The sequence below is a fragment of the Phocoena phocoena genome, chromosome 1 (assembly GCF_963924675.1).
Source record: "Phocoena phocoena chromosome 1, mPhoPho1.1, whole genome shotgun sequence".
In the NCBI taxonomy this organism is placed as follows: Eukaryota; Metazoa; Chordata; class Mammalia; order Artiodactyla; family Phocoenidae; genus Phocoena; species Phocoena phocoena.
In genome coordinates, this window is record NC_089219.1 from 1,407,378 (window position 1) to 1,429,934 (window position 22,557).

Consider the following 22,557-nt stretch of genomic DNA (forward strand, 5'->3'; position numbering starts at 1 on the left):
TCAGTGGAGCCGGCAGCCCGAGGCTGCCTCCCGCCGGATTCTCGCCTTCAGTCTCTTCAGGCCGCTGTGCTCCGGGTCCAGCAGGAGGCCGCCCTCGGCTGCCGTCCAGGCCTCCGTGTAGCGCTGCTCGTCCAGGCAGTGCTGCGCCCTGCACAGGAGCGCGTGGGCAGCGGGGGCCCGGCCTGGCCGCTGCCACAGGTTGCTCTGGGCTAGGGCGGGCGCCAGCCTGAGGGCCTGGGTAAAGGCCCCGGCGGCCCCGGCCTCGTCCCCCAGGCCCAGAAGCAGGCGGCCCTGGGAGCAGAAGTCCTCCGCCCGTGCCTGGAGGTCACCGTCCCCTGAACCCTCTCGGAGCACGTGGTCCAGGTCCCCGAGTGCCCGGCCAAACTCCCGTAGCTCGGCTAGGCAGGCAGCCCGCCGGCGCAGGTGACAGGCGCTACCGCCACCTGCCAGGACGGCCAGTGAGCAGTAGCCCAGCGCCTGGCCGGGCTGCCCTGAGCTCATGAGGGTGTCAGCTTCCTGGGCTGCGGCCTGCACAGAGAGGACGGAGGGAGGAAGGTCAGGTCAACCCAGAACACTGAAGGCCCCTCACGGGCTGGCCGCTGCTTGTTCCCCAGGCAGAAGATGCCCGCTCCCTCTGGAAGGGGTGGAGGCACAGCGTGGAGGCACCCGCTGCAATCCCTCCACCCTGCAAGCTCTCCCTAGGCAGGCCCTGCTCAGAAGGCATCCTCCCCCTCCTCACAGCCCTACTGCCCCACCTGCGGGCCCAGCTTCTCTTACCGGGGTGACCTCCTCCTTCCCCTCCCCTTCCCAGCCTCCCGCCCTGCCCACCCACCGAGGCCGCCCTGGCCCCGAGGACAGAAGCAAACACCGCCTCCGCTGAGCCTGCTCCTTGGGCCTCCCCCTGCGCCCCGGGTCAGAAAAGCAGGGTCTGCTTTGCGCTACTGTGCTCCTCACTTTGCTAACCAACGAGCTGCTCCCGCGGGCCCTGTGGAGCCAGAGTCAAGGCCAGGGAGACACTCTCCGGGCGCCCCCTGCACTGCCAGCATGACCCAGGGGCTGGGGTTGCGTTTGCTCCCCAGGGACGGGCAGAGCGGTGCGTCCAGGAGGGCTGTGGTGGACTCAGCCTCAGCCTCGCTGGATGCTGCAGGGCCAAGCCAGAGATCAGAGGGTGCTGTCCGCCCTAGCACTTCTCTCCCTGGGGACTGCAGGATTGAGTCCCCTGCTGCCCCCGTCTGGATGGCACAGCCCTGAGGGCTGATGCCTCTCCTTTGGCCCCCAGGCTCACCTTTTCTGAGTGTGACTGAAGCCCACTCTCCAAACCTGCCAAAATGCCTTACCTCTTCCGCCGAATTGGCCTGGATAAATCCGCTGGCCTCATTCGTCTCCTCCTGCTGCCAAGAGCCCACAGTGGCCCCCCCACGGACTGAACGGGCACATTCCAGACCCTCCCTCTTCCATGCGGCCAGGTGCTAGCAACGCCCCCGATCCCCGCCTGTCCCCAGGAGAGCACAGGGCACCCAGCACCCGGCGGGCTGAACGCATGGTCCTGTCTTCCCACCAGCCCGACCGCGCACACAGGCTGGCGGCAGGCCGGAGCCCGGGCGGGAGCCAGTTCGGCCCTGCTGTGCGACGCGGACCGGCGACCCATCCTTTCCGTGCAGCGCCCTCCCCACGGGCTCTGCGTGGTCCTCCCGGAGCCGGGGAGAAGTGCGGCGCCATCGGCCGTGCAGCCGTACTACCGCCGGAAACGGGGCGCCACTACTTCCGTCTCACTTCCGGGTCGGCCCTCGTCGCCCGGCCACGGCCAACGTGGGGCGAATTCTCGCGGCACCGAATCTGGGCTCCAGGCGGCCCTGCCTAGTGCTCTCCTCCGGGCCCAGGCCGTCGTTTCAACTCAGAGACAGAGCCCTGCTCAGCCCCGCCTTGTGAACCTAGAGACGCTCACCTAGCTCCCCGCTCCCAGCTTAGAGCCCCCCCTCCCCCCGCCTCAAGGCTCTGAGACCCCAGCCAGGCCCCCTCCTCCGACATCCCCGGGCTCTGCGGCCGCTCCTCTGAGTTCTAGGCCTTGTTAATACGCTCCTTGGCCCCCTCGGCCCTACGAGGGCTGTCCCCCACTGCATGACCCATTGCTCGCTTCACTCCTCCGTCCCTAACGCTCATTTAGCCAACAACCCTATTGACCCCCTCGTTGACACACCTAGTGCGGTTTTAGTTTTCCTGAAGGACCCTGAGTGACAGAGCCCACGGAAGCATAAGGAGGTGAAATACTTGCCCCAGGCCGCGCAGGGGTTTGATTCACCGGCTGATGCTTTTGGCCCCGCCCCACTCCAACCTGCCCGTCCCTTCACTGCCCACCCCCTCCAAAGCCCTGCCTCTCCTGCTCCTGCCTCCAGCAAGTGAAGGGAATAAGGTGGCCAGACCAGGATGGAGGACACCCTTCCCTCTGCCCCCCACCCCAAGCCCCTCCTCCTGCACTCCCACACCAGCTGCATTCTGCCCACCTGTTTCCTGAACACTCTGAGATCTTTCCTGCCTCCGGGCTTTTGCCTTGGCCTACCTGTCGCCACCGTGGTCTCACCTCCAGGGCCGCCTCGCACCCCCACTGCCCCGTCTCAGGGTCTTCCATACACTTTCACTCTCTGGAGTGAACTCCCCCTCCCCCGAAACAGTCCCCCCCCCCCCCCCCCCAACTAAGTTGCCAGGGCCGCAGTGCGGGCAGTGGCTCCACCCAAGGCCTGGTGGAAGGTGCTCTTTGTTCTTGTCAAATGAGCAGTGGAAAAACCACCCACCCAAAGAGGCAGCAGCCACAGCCCAGCAGCCCTCCAGGGCCCCTCTCAGTTCACGAGGGGCAGGAGCCGGCCCGCCACCCGCGCTCACTGGGAGGGACACACCTATCCTGGCCTGACCTTGGGGTTGGGGTGGGCTTCCAACGAGGGCCAGGTGTTCCTGCCTGGCTCGGTCTGGCTCTGAGGATGGGGTCCCCTCCCTCTCCCAGACCCCGAGTCAGCTGTGGCTTGTGTGCCTCATGTAAAGAAGCCCTGAGGTCTCTGGGGGTGTCAGGGCTTGAGCTGGCCAGATCTGGGTGCCTCCCGCTTGAACCTCCATCCCACCCCGTGTCCAAGAGAGATCAGGCGCACGGGGAGTTAGCATACCCGGAGCCCCGGGCCTGGGGGTCTCCCACCCGAGGTGCTGGAGAGGGGCTGGGCTGGGGCCTCCGTGGGGTGCTGTGCCCACCTGGGCGAGGCTCTGCCTCTCTGAGGCCTCCAGGAGACGCAGCAGGAAGCCGAGGTCCTGGGTGTCTGTCTCTGCCAGACACTGCAGGTCCTGTGTGGCGGCCGGCACATCACCCTTCTTGAGCCGGAGCAGGCCACGCCGGGCCCGGGCCGCCTCCGATGCAGGGGCCAGGTGCAGGACTTTTTGCAGGCGGGCGCCGGCCTTCTCAAAGCTGCCTGTCAGGGATTGGGGAAGGACAGTCAGGGTGGAGCTGGGGCAGGGGGGCCACTGGGAAGCCCAGTTCAGCCTTTCTTGTTGCTGGCTCTGGGAGTGGCTGGCTGATGGAGGGGCTCGGCACCGGAAGGAAGGAGCAGGGAGCAGAGGGGCACGGTGACACCATGTCGCGCACACGGACTCACCTGATGACCCAGCCCCTCGACTTGGGGGCAGTCACTACACGCTTCGACCCCCAGGTGGAGTAACAGGACTCTAAGCCCCCTCACCGTGGTCACTGCAAGGACCTGCTTTCTCTTCTGAGCAGGGCTGCATGGGATTAGAGCAGCCCCGGAGGCCCTGAAGGCCTCGGTGGGGGCATCTCACAGGCTTGCAAGTGATGATGACAGGCCTGTGAAACGCAGGCTGCAGAGAGGTCTCCCTTTCAAATTAGTGCTGAAATATTTTCAAGATTTTGCAGGGGAGACCGACACATGTGGGCCTAAGACAGTCTCACCTAGAACAGGGCACTCAGTAAACATCTGCTGAATACATGCATGAGTTAATGAGGAGGCCTGAGCATCTGAGCCTTTTACGAAACCCCAAATCACTCCTTTGTCTCACCTCCTGGTGGGCAAAGCCACACAGAGGACCCATACGGGGACCAGGTCCTGGGATTCAGGCTGGAAGGGACCTTACAAGCCAGAGTCCTGAGTCTCTTTCTCCCATTTTAAAGAAAAGGATCCAGGGGTGGGAGGAACAGGGACAGACGCCCATGTTCTGCATGTCTGGGCTGACACATACCCGCTGCAGCCAGCACGTCTGCCAGGAGGATGTGCCAGCTGGGCTGCGCCGCATCCATTTCGATCAGTGCTTCCCCCGCGGCCAGGAGGCTCTGGGTGTCCTCGCTGCTCAGGCGGGCCCCTGTGCCTGGCAGCTGGATCAACAGGGCCCGGCAGCGGGATGAGAGGCCCCGCGTGATGAGGGCCTGGACCTCTGGCTTCAGAGAGCGGATCTCAGGGACCGCCGTTCTTGGGCTGAGCTTCAGAGCCGAGAGGATGTCGTCCACAGCCTCCTGCAAGGGGAGGAGGCCAGGGTGGGTGGCAGAAGTGGTCCCAGCTGGGTATCTGTCGTGTTCCTCCTGATGCCGGGTGTTGGCGACACCAGAACGGGCAGATGGCCCAGCTCCTGCCCTCCCAGCATGGGGTAGGAATGGGGGTCAGCCAACGTGAGGGCCCGTATGGTGAGCATTCACGGAGGGTGTGGTGAAACTGAGGCAAGCGTATCAGAGTTCTGGACGGGGGAAACGGTCTGGAACCCCAGAAGAGCCACACTGATAAAGAACCCGCTATGGCACAGAGGTGGGCTTGGGCTGGTACCAGAAGGGCCATGGGCCAGGGGCTGTGTATGCAGCTTGGAGTGGCGGGGGAGGAGTCTAGAGGCCCTGACTGTGCTGTGGAAGCACACAAGGCCAGGGGGGAGGCTGGGCCCCTTTAGGAGAGCCCTGACCCTGGTGAGTCATTTGCATCTGACCTCTGACCTGGCCAACAGTCGGAAGCCATGGAGTCATCTTCAGGTCCACCCTCCTATTGGTTATCTAGGTGTCTTTTGCTTTGTTTTGTTTTTCTTCCCTCCCTTTCTGCCTTCCTTTGGGTTAATTGAATAGTTTTAGTATTTTATTTTAGTTCCTCCATTGGCCTTTTAACTCTGCCTCTCTAACATTTGTTGGCAGTTGTCCTATAAGGTGACAACATGTACCTTTATTTTTTGGCCCTGCTGTATGGCATGTGGGATCTTAATTCCCTGACCAGGGATCAAACCCGTGCCTCCTGCAGTGGAAGCGTGGAGTCTTAACCCCTGGACTGCTGGGGAACTCCCCAAAATACGTATCTTTAAAGACACCATTCCATTGTCTTCTGGCTTCCATCGTTACTATGACAAGTCAGTCATTTTTTCATACTGCTGTATGTAATGTTTCTTTTTCCCACTGGCTGCCTTGAATATGTTCTCTTTATCTTTTGTTTTCAGAAATTTGATCAAGGTGTGCCTAGGTGTGGTTCTTTTTGTGTTTATCATCTTGGGATTTGTTGAGCTTCTTGGAAAATTTTCTGCCATTATTTCTTCAAATACATATACATATACATCATATACATATATACATACATGCATATATTTTTGCCCCATTATTTCTCCTCTGGGACTATAGTTATACGTATACTGGACTGCTTGGAATCATCCCAGAGGTCACTGAAGCTCTCTTCATTGGAAAAAGTCCTTTTCCCCTCTGCTCTTCAGATAGGATAATTTGTGTTGGTCCATCCTCAATTTTACTAACCGTTTCTTTGGCAATTTCCAACCAGCTGTTAAGTGCATCTGGTAAATTTTTAAAATTTTAGATATACTTTTCAGCTGCAGAATTTCCCCTTGATTCTTCTCATAGTTTCCATTTCTCTGCTAGGATTCCCCATCTGTTCACTCATTATGAGAACATTTTCCTTGAAGTTCTTCACATGTTTACAATCACTGTTTTAGCATCCTTGTATGCTAATTCCAGCATCTGAGCCATCTTGAGGTGGCTGTTCAAGATGAACATCTGTTTCTATTGAGTACTTAGTTTCCTTACTGTTGGCCACGTTTCCCGGTTCTCTGTGTGTCTAGCAGTTTTTGATTTGGGGCTGGACATTGTGGGTGGTACATTGTACCACTATGTCACCCTCTCATAAAGGAGGTTGTGTTTTATTCTGGTGGGTCATTTTGGTTCTGCTGGACTTGGTTTTGTTCCTTGTGAGGGCAGGTCCATTTCAGTTTTGAACTTAGTCCTAAGATACGACCTTTATTTAGGGTGTGGTCTCAGCTAAGTGCCCACGGTATTCAGAAAGGTCTCTGCTCTGGCAGGGTCAGAATTCCAACATCTCCTGCCACGGGTGAGCTCTGCTGGGCCCCTGCACATGCAGCCCAGACTCAGACAAGAACCACCTGGAATCCCACGAAGACTTCTCTGCACAGCCCCATGTTCTCCATTGCCCTTCCTTGCAAATTCCAGCGACCGCAGCAGCCTGGAACCCCAGTCTCTGCCTCCTCAGCTCAGCAAGCTGACTGCCCCACCTCGTCGTGCAGTAACGGGAAAGCCTCCCCAGGAAGAAAGGTTATCGTGGGGCTCCCCTTGGACTCCCCTGGTGCGGTTTCCCTTTCCTCCGGGATGGCAGTTCTCCACTGCCTGTTGTTCAGGGCCTGAAGACAGTTGTCATGTATTTTATCCAGATATTTTGTTTTCAGCAGCCCAACACCAGTTACCCTCTCCTAGCCAGCACTGGAAGTGTGCCTAGATACTTTTAAAGTCCAGCGATGGGGTTCTCCTGGAGCAGGTGTGTGGGGGATGAAGGTCTTGGAGAGACAGAGCCCTTAGATGGATGGATGGGAAGACGGTCCTCTCCGATCCTTCCTACACTATGACCGGGGCCCTACGTGACCCTGGTGCTGGCCAGTGGTACACCTGATCAGCTTGGAAAGTCCAATTCTGTGCTGACTCATGGGGATTCCAGCTGCCACATATGGAGCCCTCATTAGGGACCAGGCACCATGCTGAGTATCTGACAGCACTGAATAAGCAGCCCCCTCAAGGCTGAGCACTGATGGCCTTGAACAAGCACTGCTCCCCCCCCCCCCCTTATTTTACTGATGTTGAAACAAGGCTCAGAGGTGTTACAGGGCCTGCTCAGAAAGTTAGAGGTGGGGGAGCAGGGCTCTGGATTCTGGACCTGGCAGGCTGGCTCAGAGCTCCTCTCTTGGTGAAGGGCCAGAGGGTATGTGGGTGCTTGGCCTCAGCCCATCTCCAGGAGGAGGAAGTTCATGGGTGTGACGATGTGGGGGTGCCCCTGCTCCCTCATCCTGACTCACAGACATCCAGGCTGACTTTCCCTGCCACATGCCCTGCTGCCCTGGACAGAGCGGCAGGAGGGATGTTTCTGAGGCACCTCTCGGAGGAGTTGCTGGCATGTCGAGATCACCCAGGGGTGGGTTTCCAAGGGGTCCACCTCCTGCAGTAGGGCCCTCCTGGCTGAATCCCATCTCTGTTTAATGGGCTTGTCCCTGAGAACTACAGGTGTTTTCCCAGCACAGGAAGGGGCCTGCATAGGGTTGGGCTCCCAAGCACAAGTGTGTGCCCAGCTGGAACAGAAATCAGGCTGCCAGTGCCCTTGGGGGAAACACAGACACCCTGACAGGCAGAAACACCATCTTGAGATGCTGTCATCCCAGTGGCATCTTGGATCATTTTTCCTTGTCTCCTAAGATCCCAACCCTTAAGAAATTCAGAAACCTGGCAGGGAGGATACCTCTGGGCTCTACTTTGGCCCAGCGAGGCATCAGGGCAGACAATCGGTTTCAGTTATTCACCAATGACATTGCCCTTGGCTGCAGAGTGCCCTTGTCCAGGGCTGTTTGTTTGTGGCTGCACGTCTTCCCTTTGGAAGGTACCTGCCCTGGGCCTGCAATGGACCGCTTCCCACCCCTGCCCCTGCACGCTGACCACCCAAATCCACAGGCCCTGTGTAGACAGCTCAGAGTGGCACCCAAGGGGGCAGCGGAGGTCTCATTACTGTAAGGTGGGGGGCCCCCTAGTAATGCTGAGGCTTTCCACATCAATCCATGCCGACTGAAGCGGGGTGGGGGCACGGGGACTCTGCAGATGGAAGGGGAAGACTCCCCCAAACCGGGGATGTGATGGTGAGGCTCCCGTGAGCCCCGGTACAGGCGGGGGTTTGATGGATGACTGACGCTCAGATGGCCTGGCCCTGCTTCCTCTCTCTGGGGAGGTTGAGAAGGAGGGCAGCGCCTACCCTGGGCACCCCCACTTGCCCAGCCCCAGGTGGGGAGGGTGGGCCCGTACCTTCTGCTGGTCCAGGGCCAGGTGCAAGAGCGCCCGTCCGCACAGCGCCTGCACGTTCCTCGGCTCAGCCCTTAGCACGGAGGTGACGTCGAACATGGCCGTCTTCTTCTGGCCCAGGAACCCGTAACAGCGGGCGCGGGCGAGCAGGGACTCACTTGCCTGACTCCCTGGAGGAAGGGGGTGTGGCGTCAAGATGTGACCTCGGCTGGGCACGGCCAGGTTCAGTGTGTCTGCCCTCATCCAGGATTTACTGCACCTGTCCTGCGCTCCAAGGGGCAGGGGGAGGGGGTGCAGCGGCTTTGGGGTCACCTAGGGAGCTCACAGACTGCTGGGCACCACAACACACCAGGGAACAGCAGTCTGGATTGATCCAGGGGCCCTGGCTGAGGGACACGGGGAGCTCAGCCAGGAGGGGTGGCCTCTGGGAGGGTTGGTGGACAGTCCGAGGGGGCTTCTGAGAGGTGGGGGCACTGCAGCTGCATCTGAAGTGAGGCCAGGGGAGGGGCGGGGGTGGGGGCAAGGGTCCACGGGGCAGGTCACAGAATGGCTGCAGCCGTGAAGGTGCCAGGCTAAGGCCCAACTCTTTGACCCTCCTGTGCCTAGGGCAGGGCGTGGTGGGTGGGCTGGGCGAGCGGGGAGACCAGGCGCACACACACAGAGCTGCCCCCGCTATTCCTAAGAAGGGCTTCGGGGGCTGGGGCCCTCATCCCCCACGGATGGAGGGAGAGGGGTTGAGCTGGGAGAAGGGCCTCGGCTGAGTCTGGCCCTCCCACCCTCGGGGCCCTGGGTGTGCGCAACGGCGGCCCAGGATTCAGGAGAGGGTCCCAGCTCAGGTCCCAGCTGGTCGGGCCTCTCCTCGGCGTTGGCGCGCTTGCTGCAGTGAGTGGCCCGGGGGCACGCCACACCCCTGAGCCAAGCACGTGCTCAGACTCCCTGGTGCCTGACCACACCCCCTCCCCCCCCCCCCCCCCCGCATGGCAGAGGCGCCCTCTGCCCCCGGGCACCTGGCACAGGGTGGGGGCCCCGGAGGAACGAGGAACGAGGGCGGCTCCTACCTGCAGCAAAGATGGCCAGAGAGAGGTAGGCGATGGCCTCCCTGGTGTGGGCTCTGCCCTCGGCGCCGCCTGGTTGCGTCTGCAGGATGGCCAGGGCCCTTGCGTGGCAGTGGCCCTGCAGCAGCTGGCGGTCCTCATGGCGGAAGACGTCCAGGGTGGGCTGGAGGCAGGCTGTGTCTCCAGACTGGACCACCTTCTTCACCAGCTGCAGGGGCAGGGGCGTCACCACTGGTCCTCCCTGTGCCCCAGGCTGGACCAGTCCACCCCCATCCTCCGTGCAGGGGTGTGGCTCAGGGATGCAGCCCGCAAGGGTGTGGTTCGTGGGGGGCGTGGCTCGTGGGGGCGTGGCTCGTGGGGGGCGTGGCCCATGGGGCAGGGACTGCAGGCTGCCAGAGCTGAGCACGGGGAAAACTGGGTCGGGAGGTGTGGACCCCGCTCTGGACTGCTCCTCTGCTGAGTGTCAGGCGCTGGGGCGGGTGGGGGGCCGGTCCCAGTGTCCCTGAGCCGTGCCTCCTTCTCGGTGACGCGGAGACCTCGCCTCGCCTCACGGGCCCATGCGTCACAGGTCTGAGAAGTGTGGGGAAAGGGGGCTTTCAAGTCGTAAAGTGACAGAGGGCCCAGGGAGTCCTTCAGAAGGTGCAGAGCAAAAGCCCTGGAATCAATCCCTACTCGGGGAGGAGCGAGACCCTCGGGGAGACATAACTTCACAGAGGCCTGCCCGATGCTGCCCCTGCTGGCTGCACCTGTGTGGACACCGGCCCCAGACCATCCTTCCCTCCCACCCCTATGGCCCAGCTCAGGGAGACCAGAACCCAAACCAGGCCAGAGCGGAAGAGGGAAGCTGACAGGCCCCACAGCCCTGCCCCAAAGCCTGGGTCTCCCCCTGGAACATAATCTGCCACGTTCCAACAGGAAGCCCTCAGAACACCTGAGGGAGGGGAGGCAAGCAGGGCTTGAGGGCCTGGGGCTCCTCTGCTCTTCCCCCTCCCCGGGACAGGGCCACCTCCAAGCCTAGTTTACTTGGGACTAAGCTCTGCTTATGCTCAACTCATGGCCCTTTTTCTTCACAACACACGAAACGCAAATACAGAGCGCCACTGCACGCTGGAGACCTGCTGGGCCCTGGGGTACCTGCTGCAGCTAATTCTCATGAGAACCTGGAACAGCAGGGCACAGACGGGGGGACTGAGGGTCAGAGAGGTGAGGCACCTGCTGGAGGTGGCAGAACCGGGGCTGGGACAAGCTTTGCTTGTTCTCAATTCTGGGCTGCAGGGTGTTGGCGAGGGCCGGTGGAGGCCTGGTGCCCTCCACAGAGCTGTGCCCTGTTTCCATCTGCCCTGCTGTGGCCCACCGGGGCCCCCTCACCTGGCTGGCATCATAGGAGAAGCCCCTCCGGAGCTGCAGCAGGGCCAGCCGCACCAGCACAGGGGCTGCCTGAGGCCTTCGGGAGAGGGCCACCAGCAGGGCCTTGTGGGCGTCGTCCAGGCGGCCCAGGCGGTACAGGGCATCGGCCGCCAGGAGGCGCGAAGCCTCATCCTCCGTGTCCAGCTCCATCAGGAGCATGGCCAGCTGGTACACGCCACGGGCGTCCCTGTGGAGAGAGCAGCTGGGAGAGGGCTGACCCCTGTGCTACGCCCCTCTCACCTGCCCAGGGAGGCAGGCTGCAGGCAAATGCTATCCCCGCATCTGGTCCAGGCAGCGCCCCTCCCGCTGGGCCTCAGAGACCAGGTTCCTGCTGGAAGGGCCCTCGTGCCATCCCCAGAGCACACGGCTGCCCTTTCCGACATACAGCCCTTGGCCCTCACCCCCCCCCCCCCATTCTCCCCCACCCCGTAGGGTGGGCATTTTACAGATGAGAAATCGAGGCTGTGTGCTGACTCCCAGCCAACCCTGCCTTAGCTTTCTTTTCTGTAAAAACAGGATAAAAATGGCCCTGCACGGCTCAGGGGTGCCGTAGGCAGAGCTGGATAACACCCAGGGTGCCCTCTTGGGAATGAGAAGGAGCTCCCCCTGGGAAAAGGGGCCGGAGCCTCAAATTTGACAGTTCCCAGAGAGAAAAGATATAAAGGGCCCCAATTCTCTTACAATAAAGTTCCTCCTCAGCATCAAATCAAAGCAATGCAAATTAAGGAACTAGGGGGCTGAGGAAGCCTGCGTGCGTGCCTGTGCGTGCGTGTCTGTGCGTGCGTGTAGGGGCGAGGGGGCTGACGTCAAACATGCCCCCCCCCAGGGGCCCCTCAGCTCAGTGCTTTTAGCTTTGCTAAAACACCTTCCTGCCACCTCCCAGCTACCAGAGAAATGCAAGTCAAAACAGCCGCAGGTTCATCCACTGGGCTGGCAAAGAATTTTGCGAAAGGAGCGTGAGGGCTGGAGCGTGTGGACTGATGGGCAGGTGGGCAGCTCCAAAGTCAAGGGCCTCACGGGGGCTGTGTCCCCTCCAGGAGCTCCAGCCCTGTCTCCATCCGTAGCACAGAGCACTGCATAGGCTGGAGATTACCTGGGATGCGTTATAACTAAGAGCAGACGCCCTGGAATGCCCGAGGGATTGATGGCACATTCACAGGATGAGCTATGGGGCTGCCCAAGAAATGTATCTAGTGACCAAAGAAGTGTTCATGATCTAGGGAATAAAACAGGTGGGATGTATCTGCAGACAGCACAAATTCAGTTTAGTGGACTCCATACGCACAAGGAGGAACAACAAGGAAATGTAACAGTGGGAGGACCGGTAAGTTCTATTTTTTCATTCCCATTTTTGCGTTTCTAATTTTCTTTGACAACTAAGTCCATAATGCGTCCTGCCCTTTGGGACCGAGGGTCCTAAGATCCGGGACCCGGCGCTAAATCTGCCACCAAAGCTTTAAGGAAATCACCTAGTAGCTCCCTGCCTCGGTTTACTGTAAAGTAGTAGGAAACACACCGCGACTAACTTGGAGGAGACCAGAATGAAGCAGCAGCCCCGGGCGTGCACGGGTCTAGTTTTTACCCTTCCTGAGCAGCGCGGCTGTCGGTCTCTGCAGCCTTGCTCCTGCGGCCTGGCCCGCTCTCGGATCCCGGCTCCGGCCCCCGCTGCAGCATCCTACGGCCCTCTTCCCGCAGCACGGTCATTAGCAGCCCCCGCTGGTTCCAGGGCACGTAGGCCTTTGTGACAAGCAGAGCTTCCTCGGGCCGCAGGCGGCAGGCGGTGACATAGTCCAGCGCGCCCAGGAACGCACTGCCCGCCAGCACCCGCAGCAGCCCGCGGCCGCACAGGGCTCGCACGCAGCTACCAGGGTGCGGCGGCCCCAGCTCCACCACCGCCTGGAAGTCCTCCTGGGCGCGCCCCGCGTCGCCGGTGTGCAACGCGCAGAAGCCGCGCAGCGCCAGCAGGGGCGCGCGGTCCCCGGCCCGGTCCCGCGCACGGTCCCCGGTGCTCCAGGGCCGCAGCAAGCGCTCGCACAGAGCCCGAGCGCCCACCGCGTCCCCCCGCAGCAGCAGGCACTCGGCCAGCCGGGTGCCCAGTGCCTGGCGCGCCCCGGGCAGTGCCACGCGCCACAGGACTCGGAGCGCGCGGGTCACCGGGGCCAGCAGCTCGCGGCCCGAGTCCTCGCGGAGCTCGGGGCGGCTCCGCACGGTCTCCTGGAAGCGCGCGAAGCCTACGTCCGCGGCCTCCTGCACCTGCGCCCGCAGACGCTCCCGGTCCCCGGCTGAGAGCACGGCCTCTAACTGCCTCCGCGCTCCTGAGGGCCTCTCGGAGAAGGCCTCGTGCAGGTCCCGAAGGAGGTCCTGGGCCCCGCTGTCCAGGAGGAAGGTCGCGGCAGCGCGGGTGACCAGCAGGGTGGCCCGACGCTCACCTGGAGAGAGGACAGAGGTGTTGGTCCTGCCTGTTGGGCCACGTCCTCCAGGGAAGCCACCTGCAGACCCCAGCCCTCCAGTGGTGGGACCTTCTGAAGCCTCTCACGGCGATTCCTTTGAGCCTCCCAGAAGCCCAGGACATGGCACCGGAAGGATGAGTGCTGGCAGGAGGCCCTCAGCCCATCAGGGACAGAGCAGGCCCAGAAGGGGGCAACCAGAGTGGGCCTCCCTAGCAGCTCACCTAGCACTTGGGTTCGCCACTTGGGCTCACAGCCAGCCCAGCAGCCCCGGACATTTCGTCACAACACCCCTGGCACTTGCAGTTATGGAGTTTAGGGCTGAGTTCCCTCTTCTGAGAGCAACCCCACTCCACCCCTGCCCCCCAGGTCAGGGCTGAGGTTCTGAGCCTGCGACGTTTTAGGGGCCAGCATCTTTGTTTCCTGGCTTCTCTGGCCACGTCTTTGAAATGAGATCACCCCATCAGGTTCCGGAAAGAGGGATGGTGCACCCAATGCCGCCTAATGAGCGGGGGACGTGGGGATTTACTGCATCTTGCCGTGTCTCAGTTTCCCTTTCTGCTTTATAGTGGGAACGAGGACGGTCTCCATTCACAGGGCTGCGAGGACTGAACGGATTAATGTGTGTCCAGGCCTGGAACCAGGACTGGTGGGTGGCGGCACTCAGTGAGCTTTCCCATCAGCAGCGGCCTCACCTCCACCGTCCCCATACTTTGTATCCGAGCAGTGTAAACATGTGAATTGGGGCTTGTGTGAATGGGGGCTTTCCGACTGGTAAAGGAAGCCAAGCCACCCCATCCCTGCCAGGCAGGTGCATGCCGTTGAAAGAATCGCAGAAAACCCAGTGCTGGTAGGAGCTCAAGGTCGTGGGTGCCCACCCTTATAGTATTATAGGTCAGGAAAATGCTGCTGGGGAGGGGCCCGGTGACTGTGACTCTCAGGGCCCGGCGAGTCACAGTGCTGGGGCACTGAACCTCCACTTCAGTGCCTTTTGCACAGACTCCTTCAGATCTTCTCCTTATAACCTCACTCAATAGCCACAACAGTAATAATCCTTTACACTGAAACAGGAGAGGGCAGAACCTTCACGTCTGCATGGAAGCCAACTTGCTACTGCCCTGCCCTGTTGCCATTGTGGGTAAGTGTCACAACACAGCACATAGCCAAGTAAAAGAAGCATCTTGCATCCTGAGATCAACCAACCAACCAACAACGAGGTCACCCAGTCTACTCCTGGTGGCCAAATTTAAAGAAACTTTGAGACTTCCCTGTCATTTACTAAGTCCGGAAGAAAACACCTGTATCCCTGATTTTTGCAATAGTTCACGGATCCTAGGGAGTTGCAGCAGATGGAGAGGCCATGGGGCCCGGGGGGCTGGTTATTATTTACCCACATGGACGTGTGTTCTCTGTTCTGTTTCTGAGACTCCAGGTGCACACGTTAAACTTCCAGCTATTGTCTCATAGGTCACCAGGGTTCTGCTCACCTTCCAGCTGATCTTCCTATTGAGTACTTTCTACTGTACCTCAAGTTCACTGGCTCTTCTGCTGTCTCCAATCTGCTCTGAATTGTTCATTTCAGTTGTGTTTTTCAATTCTGGACTCTCCATGTGGTTCTTTTGTTTTTTTTTTTATAGTTCCCACTTATCTACTGAGATTCCACAACTGTTCATTCACTATGACCATATTTTCCTTTAGTCCTTGAATATATTTATAACAGTTCCTTTAAAGTCCTTAGTCTGCTAATTGCAGCCCTGGGATCATCTGGAGGTCAGTTTCTGTTGACTTCTTCTTCTCCTGACTGTGGCTCACCGTTTATTTTCCTGTCTCTTTGCATACCTAGTAATTTTTTAAATTGTACACTAGACATCTGGTTGATTCTTTGTAGAGACTCTGGGTTCAGTTGTCTTCCTCTGAAGAGAATTGAATTTTGTTTTTGCAGGCAGTTAAATTGGCTAGGATCAAACTCCAAATTCTCTGTCTTCTTTGTTGGACAGAAGCTGAAATCTCCATTTAGTTCTTGCAGCTTCCAGTTGTTGCTCTTTTAGGCCACCCAGTATCTCCCATGTGTGTATAGTTCAGAGGTCAGCTGAGGATTTAAGTGCCTTTAATACACAGATTTGGGGTCTTACCTCCCTTCCCCCTTGAATGTGGCTCTCTCTTTTTCAGGATTTGCCTTCTAACTTTACAGTCAATTTTCTCATCCCCAACTTCTGTCATATGATATCTCAAGCCAGTAAAATGGCAACTTTCTGTCCTACATGGAAAAAACATGGATTGAGGAGGCCAAAAGCTGCAAGCCTGCAAATCTTACCTGTACAGTCTTCATCTTTTAGGGGTCAGTCTCCAGTTTCTCTCTGCATTTGGTCACTGTTCGGTTGCCAACTATTTGCATTTTATATTTTGCCCCAATTTTATAATCATATGTGGGACACACAGTTTAGTCCAGCTACTTCACCGTTATTGAAAGCCAGAATCTTTTATTGTTAGATTTAAACATTTTGAAAATCTGGCAGTGGGGGAATATAAAATGCTATAATGCTACCCCACTGTTCTAATTTTCATTTTCCTGAGCGCTGGTAAGGCTCATTTATTTAAAAAACCTTTCTAGCCAATCTGCTGGGTAGAAAGTGGTGTCTCATTGTTTTAATTTGCATTTGTATCATTACTATGATGTTGAATATTTCCCGCACGTTGTTTATTAGCCATCTGTGTTTTCTCCTTTGGGAAACGCATTTGCCAATTCTTGCACTGGATTTTTTTTTTCCTTATTGATATGTAGGAATTCTTCAAATACTCTGGGTACTCATCTTTTGCCCACTGAATATTTTGCAAATATTTTCTTCTGTTGTGGATTCTCCTCTCATTTTCCATAGTTATGGGCAAAACAGAAGTTTAAAATAATTCAATCAAATGTATCAAATTTTGCTTTACCGTTTCCACTTTTTTTGTTCTCTCTTTTTTTTTTTTTTGGCAGTACGCGGGCCTCTCACTGTTGTGGCCTCTCCCGTTGCGGGGCACAGGCTCCGGACGTGCAGACCCAGTGGCCATGGCTCATGGGCCCAGCCGCTCCACGACATGTGGGATCTTCCCAGACCGGGGCACGAACCCGTGTCCCCTGCATTGGCAGGCAGACTCTCAACCACTGCGCCACCAGGGAAGCCCCTCCACTTTTTTTGTATCTTAAGAAGCCCAGCTGTACACAGAAGTCTTAAGATGTTCTCTCATATTTTCTCTTAGAAACTGTAAAATTTAGCTATTAACATGATTCACCTGGAATTTACTTGTTTTTGCGCGTGGTTAGAGGTAGAGAATCAGCACCATGCATTGGATAATACGGTCCTCTTTTCCCCATAGATTTGCAGGGCACGCTCTCACATATTAAGTTCCAGACAAATATAGGTCTATTTCTAACCTCTTTTATTGGTTTTATTAGTCTATCTATCTATCCCTTAAGTCAATATCCTCTGTATTGATTATCATAGCTTTGTATTAACTGGTAGAGAAAATCCTTATGCCACCACCTTCTTCTGCATCTTCTCCCCCTCCCCCTCCTCCCTCTCCCCCTCCTCCCCTCCCCCTCCCCTCCCCTCCTCCTCCCCCTCCCCTCCCCTCCTCCTCCCCCTCCCCCTCCCCTCCCCTCCCCTCCCCCCTCTCCCTCCTCCCCTTCCCCTCCCCTCCCCTCCCCCCTCCTCCCCTCCCCCTCCCCCTCCCCTCCCCTCCTCCTCCTGCTCTGCTTCTGCTCATTCTTCTTTGTCTTGTCTATTATGGGTCCTTTGCTCTTCTATTATAATATCAAGTGTTCCTATCAATGGACAGTGACTATCTCTCTGCTTATATACGTATAATTTATTCTCTTTTAATAAATTTTATAGTGTTCTCCATTAAGTCATATGACTCATTGAAATAAATTATTTTCTTTTGCTACAGTAAATGGTGTATTTTAAAACCATAAAGTTTGCTAAAACATACATATGGAAACTTAAAAAAAAAAAGATTCTGAAGAACCTAGGGGCAGGACAGGAATAAAGACACAGACGTAGAGAATGGACTTGAGGACACGGGGAGGGGGAAGGGTAAGCTGGGATGAAGTGAGAGAGAGGCATGGAAATATATACACTACCAAACGTAAAATAGATAGCTAGTGGGAAGCAGCCGCATAGCACAGGGAGATCAGCTCGGTGCTTTGTGACCACCTAGAGGGGTGGGATAGGGAGGGTGGGAGGGAGAGAGACGCAAGAGGGACGACATATGGGAACATATGTATATGTATAACTGATTCACTTTGTTATAAAGCAGAAACTAACACACCACTGTAAAGCAATTATACTCCAATAAAGATGTAAAAAAAAAAAATCTAAAGAAACCAACAAAAAAACAAACCAAAAAACCCCATAAAGTTTCTATTTGTTGCTGGTGTCTATAAACATAAATACTTTTTGTATCTCCTGTTAAATTCTATTCCTATATCTAATACATTTTTGTTGTTTCTGTTGGGGTTTCTACATAGCTAATTATATAGTCTGAAATAATGGTTGCTTTATCTCTTCCTTTCTAGTCTTACATTTTTTCCCCCTCATTGCCTTGGCTAGCATCTCTACAGTAGTGATGGATAAATGGGGGAGTGGGCAGCCACCGTGTTCTTGATTCTAAAATATCACGTTAAGTATGATATTTTGGTTGGTTTAGATAGATTTTATCTTTTGCAATTAAGTAAGCTTTCTTCTATTCCTGGTTGTTTGCATTTTGGAGATGTTAAGTATTATAAAATACTTTTCCCTAATTTATTGCAATGATAATATATTCTTCTTTCTTCCATTAATGAATGTAGTAAATTGTGTTATTACAGAAACATAAAACTATAACTCTTATATTATTTAACTCAGTTTTGGCTAAAGGATGCATCAAAAACCAATGCTTTGGGCTTCCCTGGTGGCACAGTGGTTAAGAATCCGCCTGCCAATGCAGGGGACACGGGTTCGAGCTCTGGTCCGGGAAGATCCCACGTGCCGTGGAGCAACTAAGCCCGTGCGCCACAACTACTGAAGCCCACGTGCCTAGAGCCCGTGATCCGCAAGGAGAGAAGCCACCGCAATGAGAAGCCTGTGTGCCGTAACCAAGAGTAGCCCCTGCTCGCCACAACTAGAGAAAGACCACACGCAGCAAAGACCCAACACAGACAAAAATAAATAAATAAAGTAAATTAAAAAAAAAAAAAAACCGATGCTTTGACTCAGTATGCGGTTGTATCAGCTACTATTGCTGTGTAACAAGCTACCACGAAACTTAGTGACTTAAAACAACAACCATTTCTATTTGTCTGCTGGTCTCTTTCAATTTGGGCTGAGCTGGCAGTCCTTCTGTTGGTCTCACTGGGGATCCCTCCTGTGGCTAAGGCCACCTGGTGTCTCGACTGGGCAGGAGGGGGTAAGGTGGCCTCACTCACATGTCTGGGGCCCTGGTGTTGGCCGTGGGCTGAGCCTCCCTCTCTGTGTGTGCCCTCGTGGTTCACTAGTTAGCCTCCTTGCAGGGCACTGGGAATGTTGCAAGAGGATGGAGGTGGAGCCTGGCCTCCAGAACCACACAGCATCACTTCCACTATTTCCTGCTGGTCCCAGCAAATCTCAAGGCCAAGTGAACTCTGCTTCCATGCTGGGTGGAGCTACAACCATGGCTCTGTCTCTCACCTACCCCGGTAGCTCTTAATGAGGAACCTTGAACGAACTGGAGATGGCTGCCCTGGGGACTTTCAGAGGATAAGCAGTCAGGGAACTGAGGCCCCTGGCGGACGTGAGTTAAAGCTACTCTTGTTCTGTATCTTGTCCTCATACACTGAGTGTCCTTGTATGTCCACGTACTGAGAAGGGCTGAGCATATTCCCAAATATGGAAGGTTTTGTTCGATGTTTCCAAGGACTTTGGATAAGTAACCTGGAGATTAGAATGCATTTGTTATTGGAATCTACATTTGTAAAAAGTTTGTTACAGGAGAATTTATTTGTTCACGTGGTAAGCCATGCTAGTGTGGGTGGGGATGATAAGGTGACTCCCAGTGACATAAGTGACTCTGTCCTAATTAATGCAGTGATCCACAGTGAAGGCTCGCCTGTCCGCTTCAGAGCCCAGGCAGGACAGACAAGCTTCCTGCAGTCTCTGGGGGTGGGGGTGGGGTGGAGCAGAGTTCTTCTAGAACACTGTTCCTCACGGCTGCAGCGCTTTGGGGATTCTGGATCTCTGCAGGGGCTTATCTGGCCATTAAAGTGGAAGACGCCCTCCACCCAGGGGTTGCTGAACGCCCCCAGCGCACAGGCCACTGCATGTCTGTGCTTTGGGCACCAAGGGTCTCCTACTCAGGTTCTTTGTGACTCGAGCGTTTCTAGGTAATTTATAGCAGGAGGGTTTCAGCGTATCTGGTCTGGCATATTTCCAGAAAGAAATTGGCCCGCTCAGTTTTCAGTTCTGTCTGGCCCCCCTCTCACCCCGGGGTCACCAACAGCCTCGCGGGACACACAGACGCGGCCCGCCCTCCACGTGGACTCGGTTGAGGCAGCTCTGAGCACGGTGCAGCTCTTTATCTCGCAAGCACCCTCGTCACTGCCCTGCAGGCCCCTGAGCTTCCGCCTTCTTCCTGTCCTCCTGTCCCCTTTGCTGGGTCCTCTTTTGGTGGAGAGCAGTGCGGTGGGCGGTTAGGAGCACCCGGGGGTCAAACTGCAGCTTCTGTGAACACCCTGTGTGCCCCTGGCGGCCCCACGGGCACGTGGGGACGTGCCTGCACCCGCCTCCGAGGGGTGCTGTGTGGATGCAATGAAAACGCGTATCAAACGCGCACAATGGGTCCGCCCACTGAGTGAATGGCAGGCCCCTGCCCCCCACCTCTAGGTGTCCGGCTGCCCCACTCTCTCCCGAGCTCCCTCCCGATCTAGACCTTGACTTTAAATCCCTTCCTGGTGTGAATGATCCCCAAACCGCTCTTTCAGACCAAGCCCCCACTCATCTCATGAGCTGGCTCCTGGGTCCAGCTGCCTAATGACACGTCCACTTGAGGGGCTCAAGGGACACTTCTGGGGAGCGCTTAGCGGGTGACAACGTTTTCAGGGCTTGATACGCAATTTCCCTGAATCGGCACAGCAGCCCTCAGAAGTCGGAGTGGCCACCACCTTCACCTGTGCACGGGGAGGGGGGGAGGCGGCAGGGAGCCGGGAGCGAGGCTGCCGGCTGGCGTGTGGCCCCCGTGTGCTCCCAACCACATGCCCCACTGCCCCCGCCCCCGCCGTGAAGGCGCACCCAGCGAAGGGGCCTGGCAGGAGTGGCATCTCAGACTGGGGGTGGCTCCAGCCCCTGGTGCCCCCTTTCCCGTCCGCTCCTCCCCGGCCTCTGCAATCCAGCTGCTGAGGGCGAGCTCTTAAAATCATTGCTGAACCTCCTTTACGCCCCCGTCCTCTCCCCATCATTACATCTGGCCACAGTCTTGTCGTGTCTGTCTCAGTGATAACTCAGACCTGGACCGCGCTCCAGCCTCCAGCAGGTTCTGTTCTCAGTCTGGCCCCCGTGGCACATTCTGCGCACAGCAGCCAGAGGAAACTTTAAAAATGCAAATCAGAGCACCTCACTCCACAGTTTAAAACCCTCCCATGGCTTCTTGCTGCCCCGAGGATAAAATCCAAAGTCTTTCAAGGCCAGGAGGGCTTAGCCACTGCTACTGTCTTTAGCATCTCCCGGCTCCCTCTGCCCCCATCACCGCCCCCCGCCAGCTATTCTGGCTCCATTCGGTGGCAAGGAACCCCAAGTACTTTCTCACATTCTGTTTCTGCTGTCTGGAATCCTTCAGTCTCAGCTCAAACGACACCTCCTCCAAGAAGCCCTCCCTGACCATGAGGCTAGAACAGCACCTCTCACAGTCCATTTTTCAAAGCAGAGATTTTGTTTTGCTTCTTTTCTCGGTGCTACATAAGGTCAGGGGTCTTTCTGTTTTGTCACTGTGGTGTCCCCAGCCCTAGCACAACTCCCACCCCCACCATAAGCAGGACTTAACCATGCAGTGAAGCGATGGTGAGAGCAACCTTTGCCCCGGCCCTTAGGGGGTGTGGAGGGCACGCCTACCTTGGGGTCTGCTGCCCGCTGAGGCGGCCTCCAGGGCCCGGCTGCAGGCCACCTGGCAGTCCTCATACCTGCCACCTTGGAGCAGGGCTTCGGGAGACGGGGTGTTGCTCCAGGTGCCCACAGGGTCCAGGGCTGCCAGGAGTCTCCGGCAGTCGGTCTCCTGCTGGCTGGCACCGTCCCCAGCCTCCTGGCATCCCGAGATGTAGTCCTGGAGGGTGCTGACCAGAGCGGGGAGGTAGGGCTGCTGGTGGGTGTGAACGAAGGCCACCATCCGGTCGGCGCTGGCTGCAAAGGCCTGGAGGTAGTCGGCCACCCCGGCGTCCACCTGCGTCCTGGACAGGAGCCAGGCCAGGGCACGGGTCAGCCGCAGCTCCAGACTTTGCTGGGAGTGAGCGTCCAGCAGGGCCCCGCAGCGCTGCACCACCTCCCCGTGGTACCCGTGGGCCAGCAGGCCTGCCAGGGAGTGCAGGGCTGCAGCTGGGTGGTCGGGGCAGAGCGTGGCCAGGAAGGCGCGGGCCAGGGTCCCCGTCAGAGAGACCACCGCCATGCCATCCCAGTGGATGGCCGGGATCTGGCTGTCACCTCGGCACCAGGCCTCCAGCGTGGCCACCACGGGGGGCCCCCGAGCCCCGGCCAGGGCAGCTCGGACGCTCCGCAAGGCCGAGGGGGCGTGGCAGCTGAAGGCAGCCAGGTAGAAGGCGGTGGCCAGTGGTGTCTCTCCCTGGGCCAGGTGCCGGTCCCCCTGCCAGCAGAGGCAGGCTGCGAGCTCCTGGGCCGACATCACGCCCACGCCTCAGATGGGCCCATGTCCGGTCCTCACAGCACCTGGAGGGGGGAGTGTGGTTAGAGCGTGGGTGGCCGGCAGCCCACCTGCCCTACGGCCCCCAGCCCTGCTCCAGAGAGGCTTCCTGTCCCTCCCCGTGGAGACCCCAGGGTCAGCGCAGAGCCCCCGAGCGAAGGCAGGGTGAATTCAACCGTTAAGGGGCATGGGGGTGCCTGCCTTGCAGGCGTCTCCATGGGGCTGGGGCGCCTCCCAATTGCCTCTAGGTCTCAGCTTCCTCTTCTGCAGAATGGGCCCACTCAGCAATGGGCCCTCTGTAGACATCTGACCCCGGAGGATCCACCCAGGGAGGAGTTGGGTGGCCCTCACTCCACCTGTTGCCCCTCCCTGCACAGAGCCCCTCAGGAAGGCGGACCCCCTCCCATCAATCCAGCTCACACAGGCCTTCTCGACGTCT

The 22,557-nt window shown here is 57.4% G+C and overlaps 1 protein-coding gene across 1 annotated transcript; it reads right to left on the minus strand.

The window, feature by feature from the left end:
* TTC34 (tetratricopeptide repeat domain 34) lies at positions 1 to 22,100 on the minus strand. Its single transcript, XM_065894970.1, has 8 exons — positions 21,320 to 22,100; positions 12,356 to 13,202; positions 10,735 to 10,960; positions 9,370 to 9,574; positions 8,315 to 8,481; positions 4,231 to 4,501; positions 3,235 to 3,449; positions 1 to 528 (listed from the first exon to the last, which is right to left on the minus strand). Exons 1-8 carry the CDS (start codon positions 22,098 to 22,100, stop codon positions 1 to 3), a joined length of 3,240 nt encoding a protein of 1,079 aa, XP_065751042.1.
* Between the last annotated feature and the right edge of the window lie 457 nt (positions 22,101 to 22,557).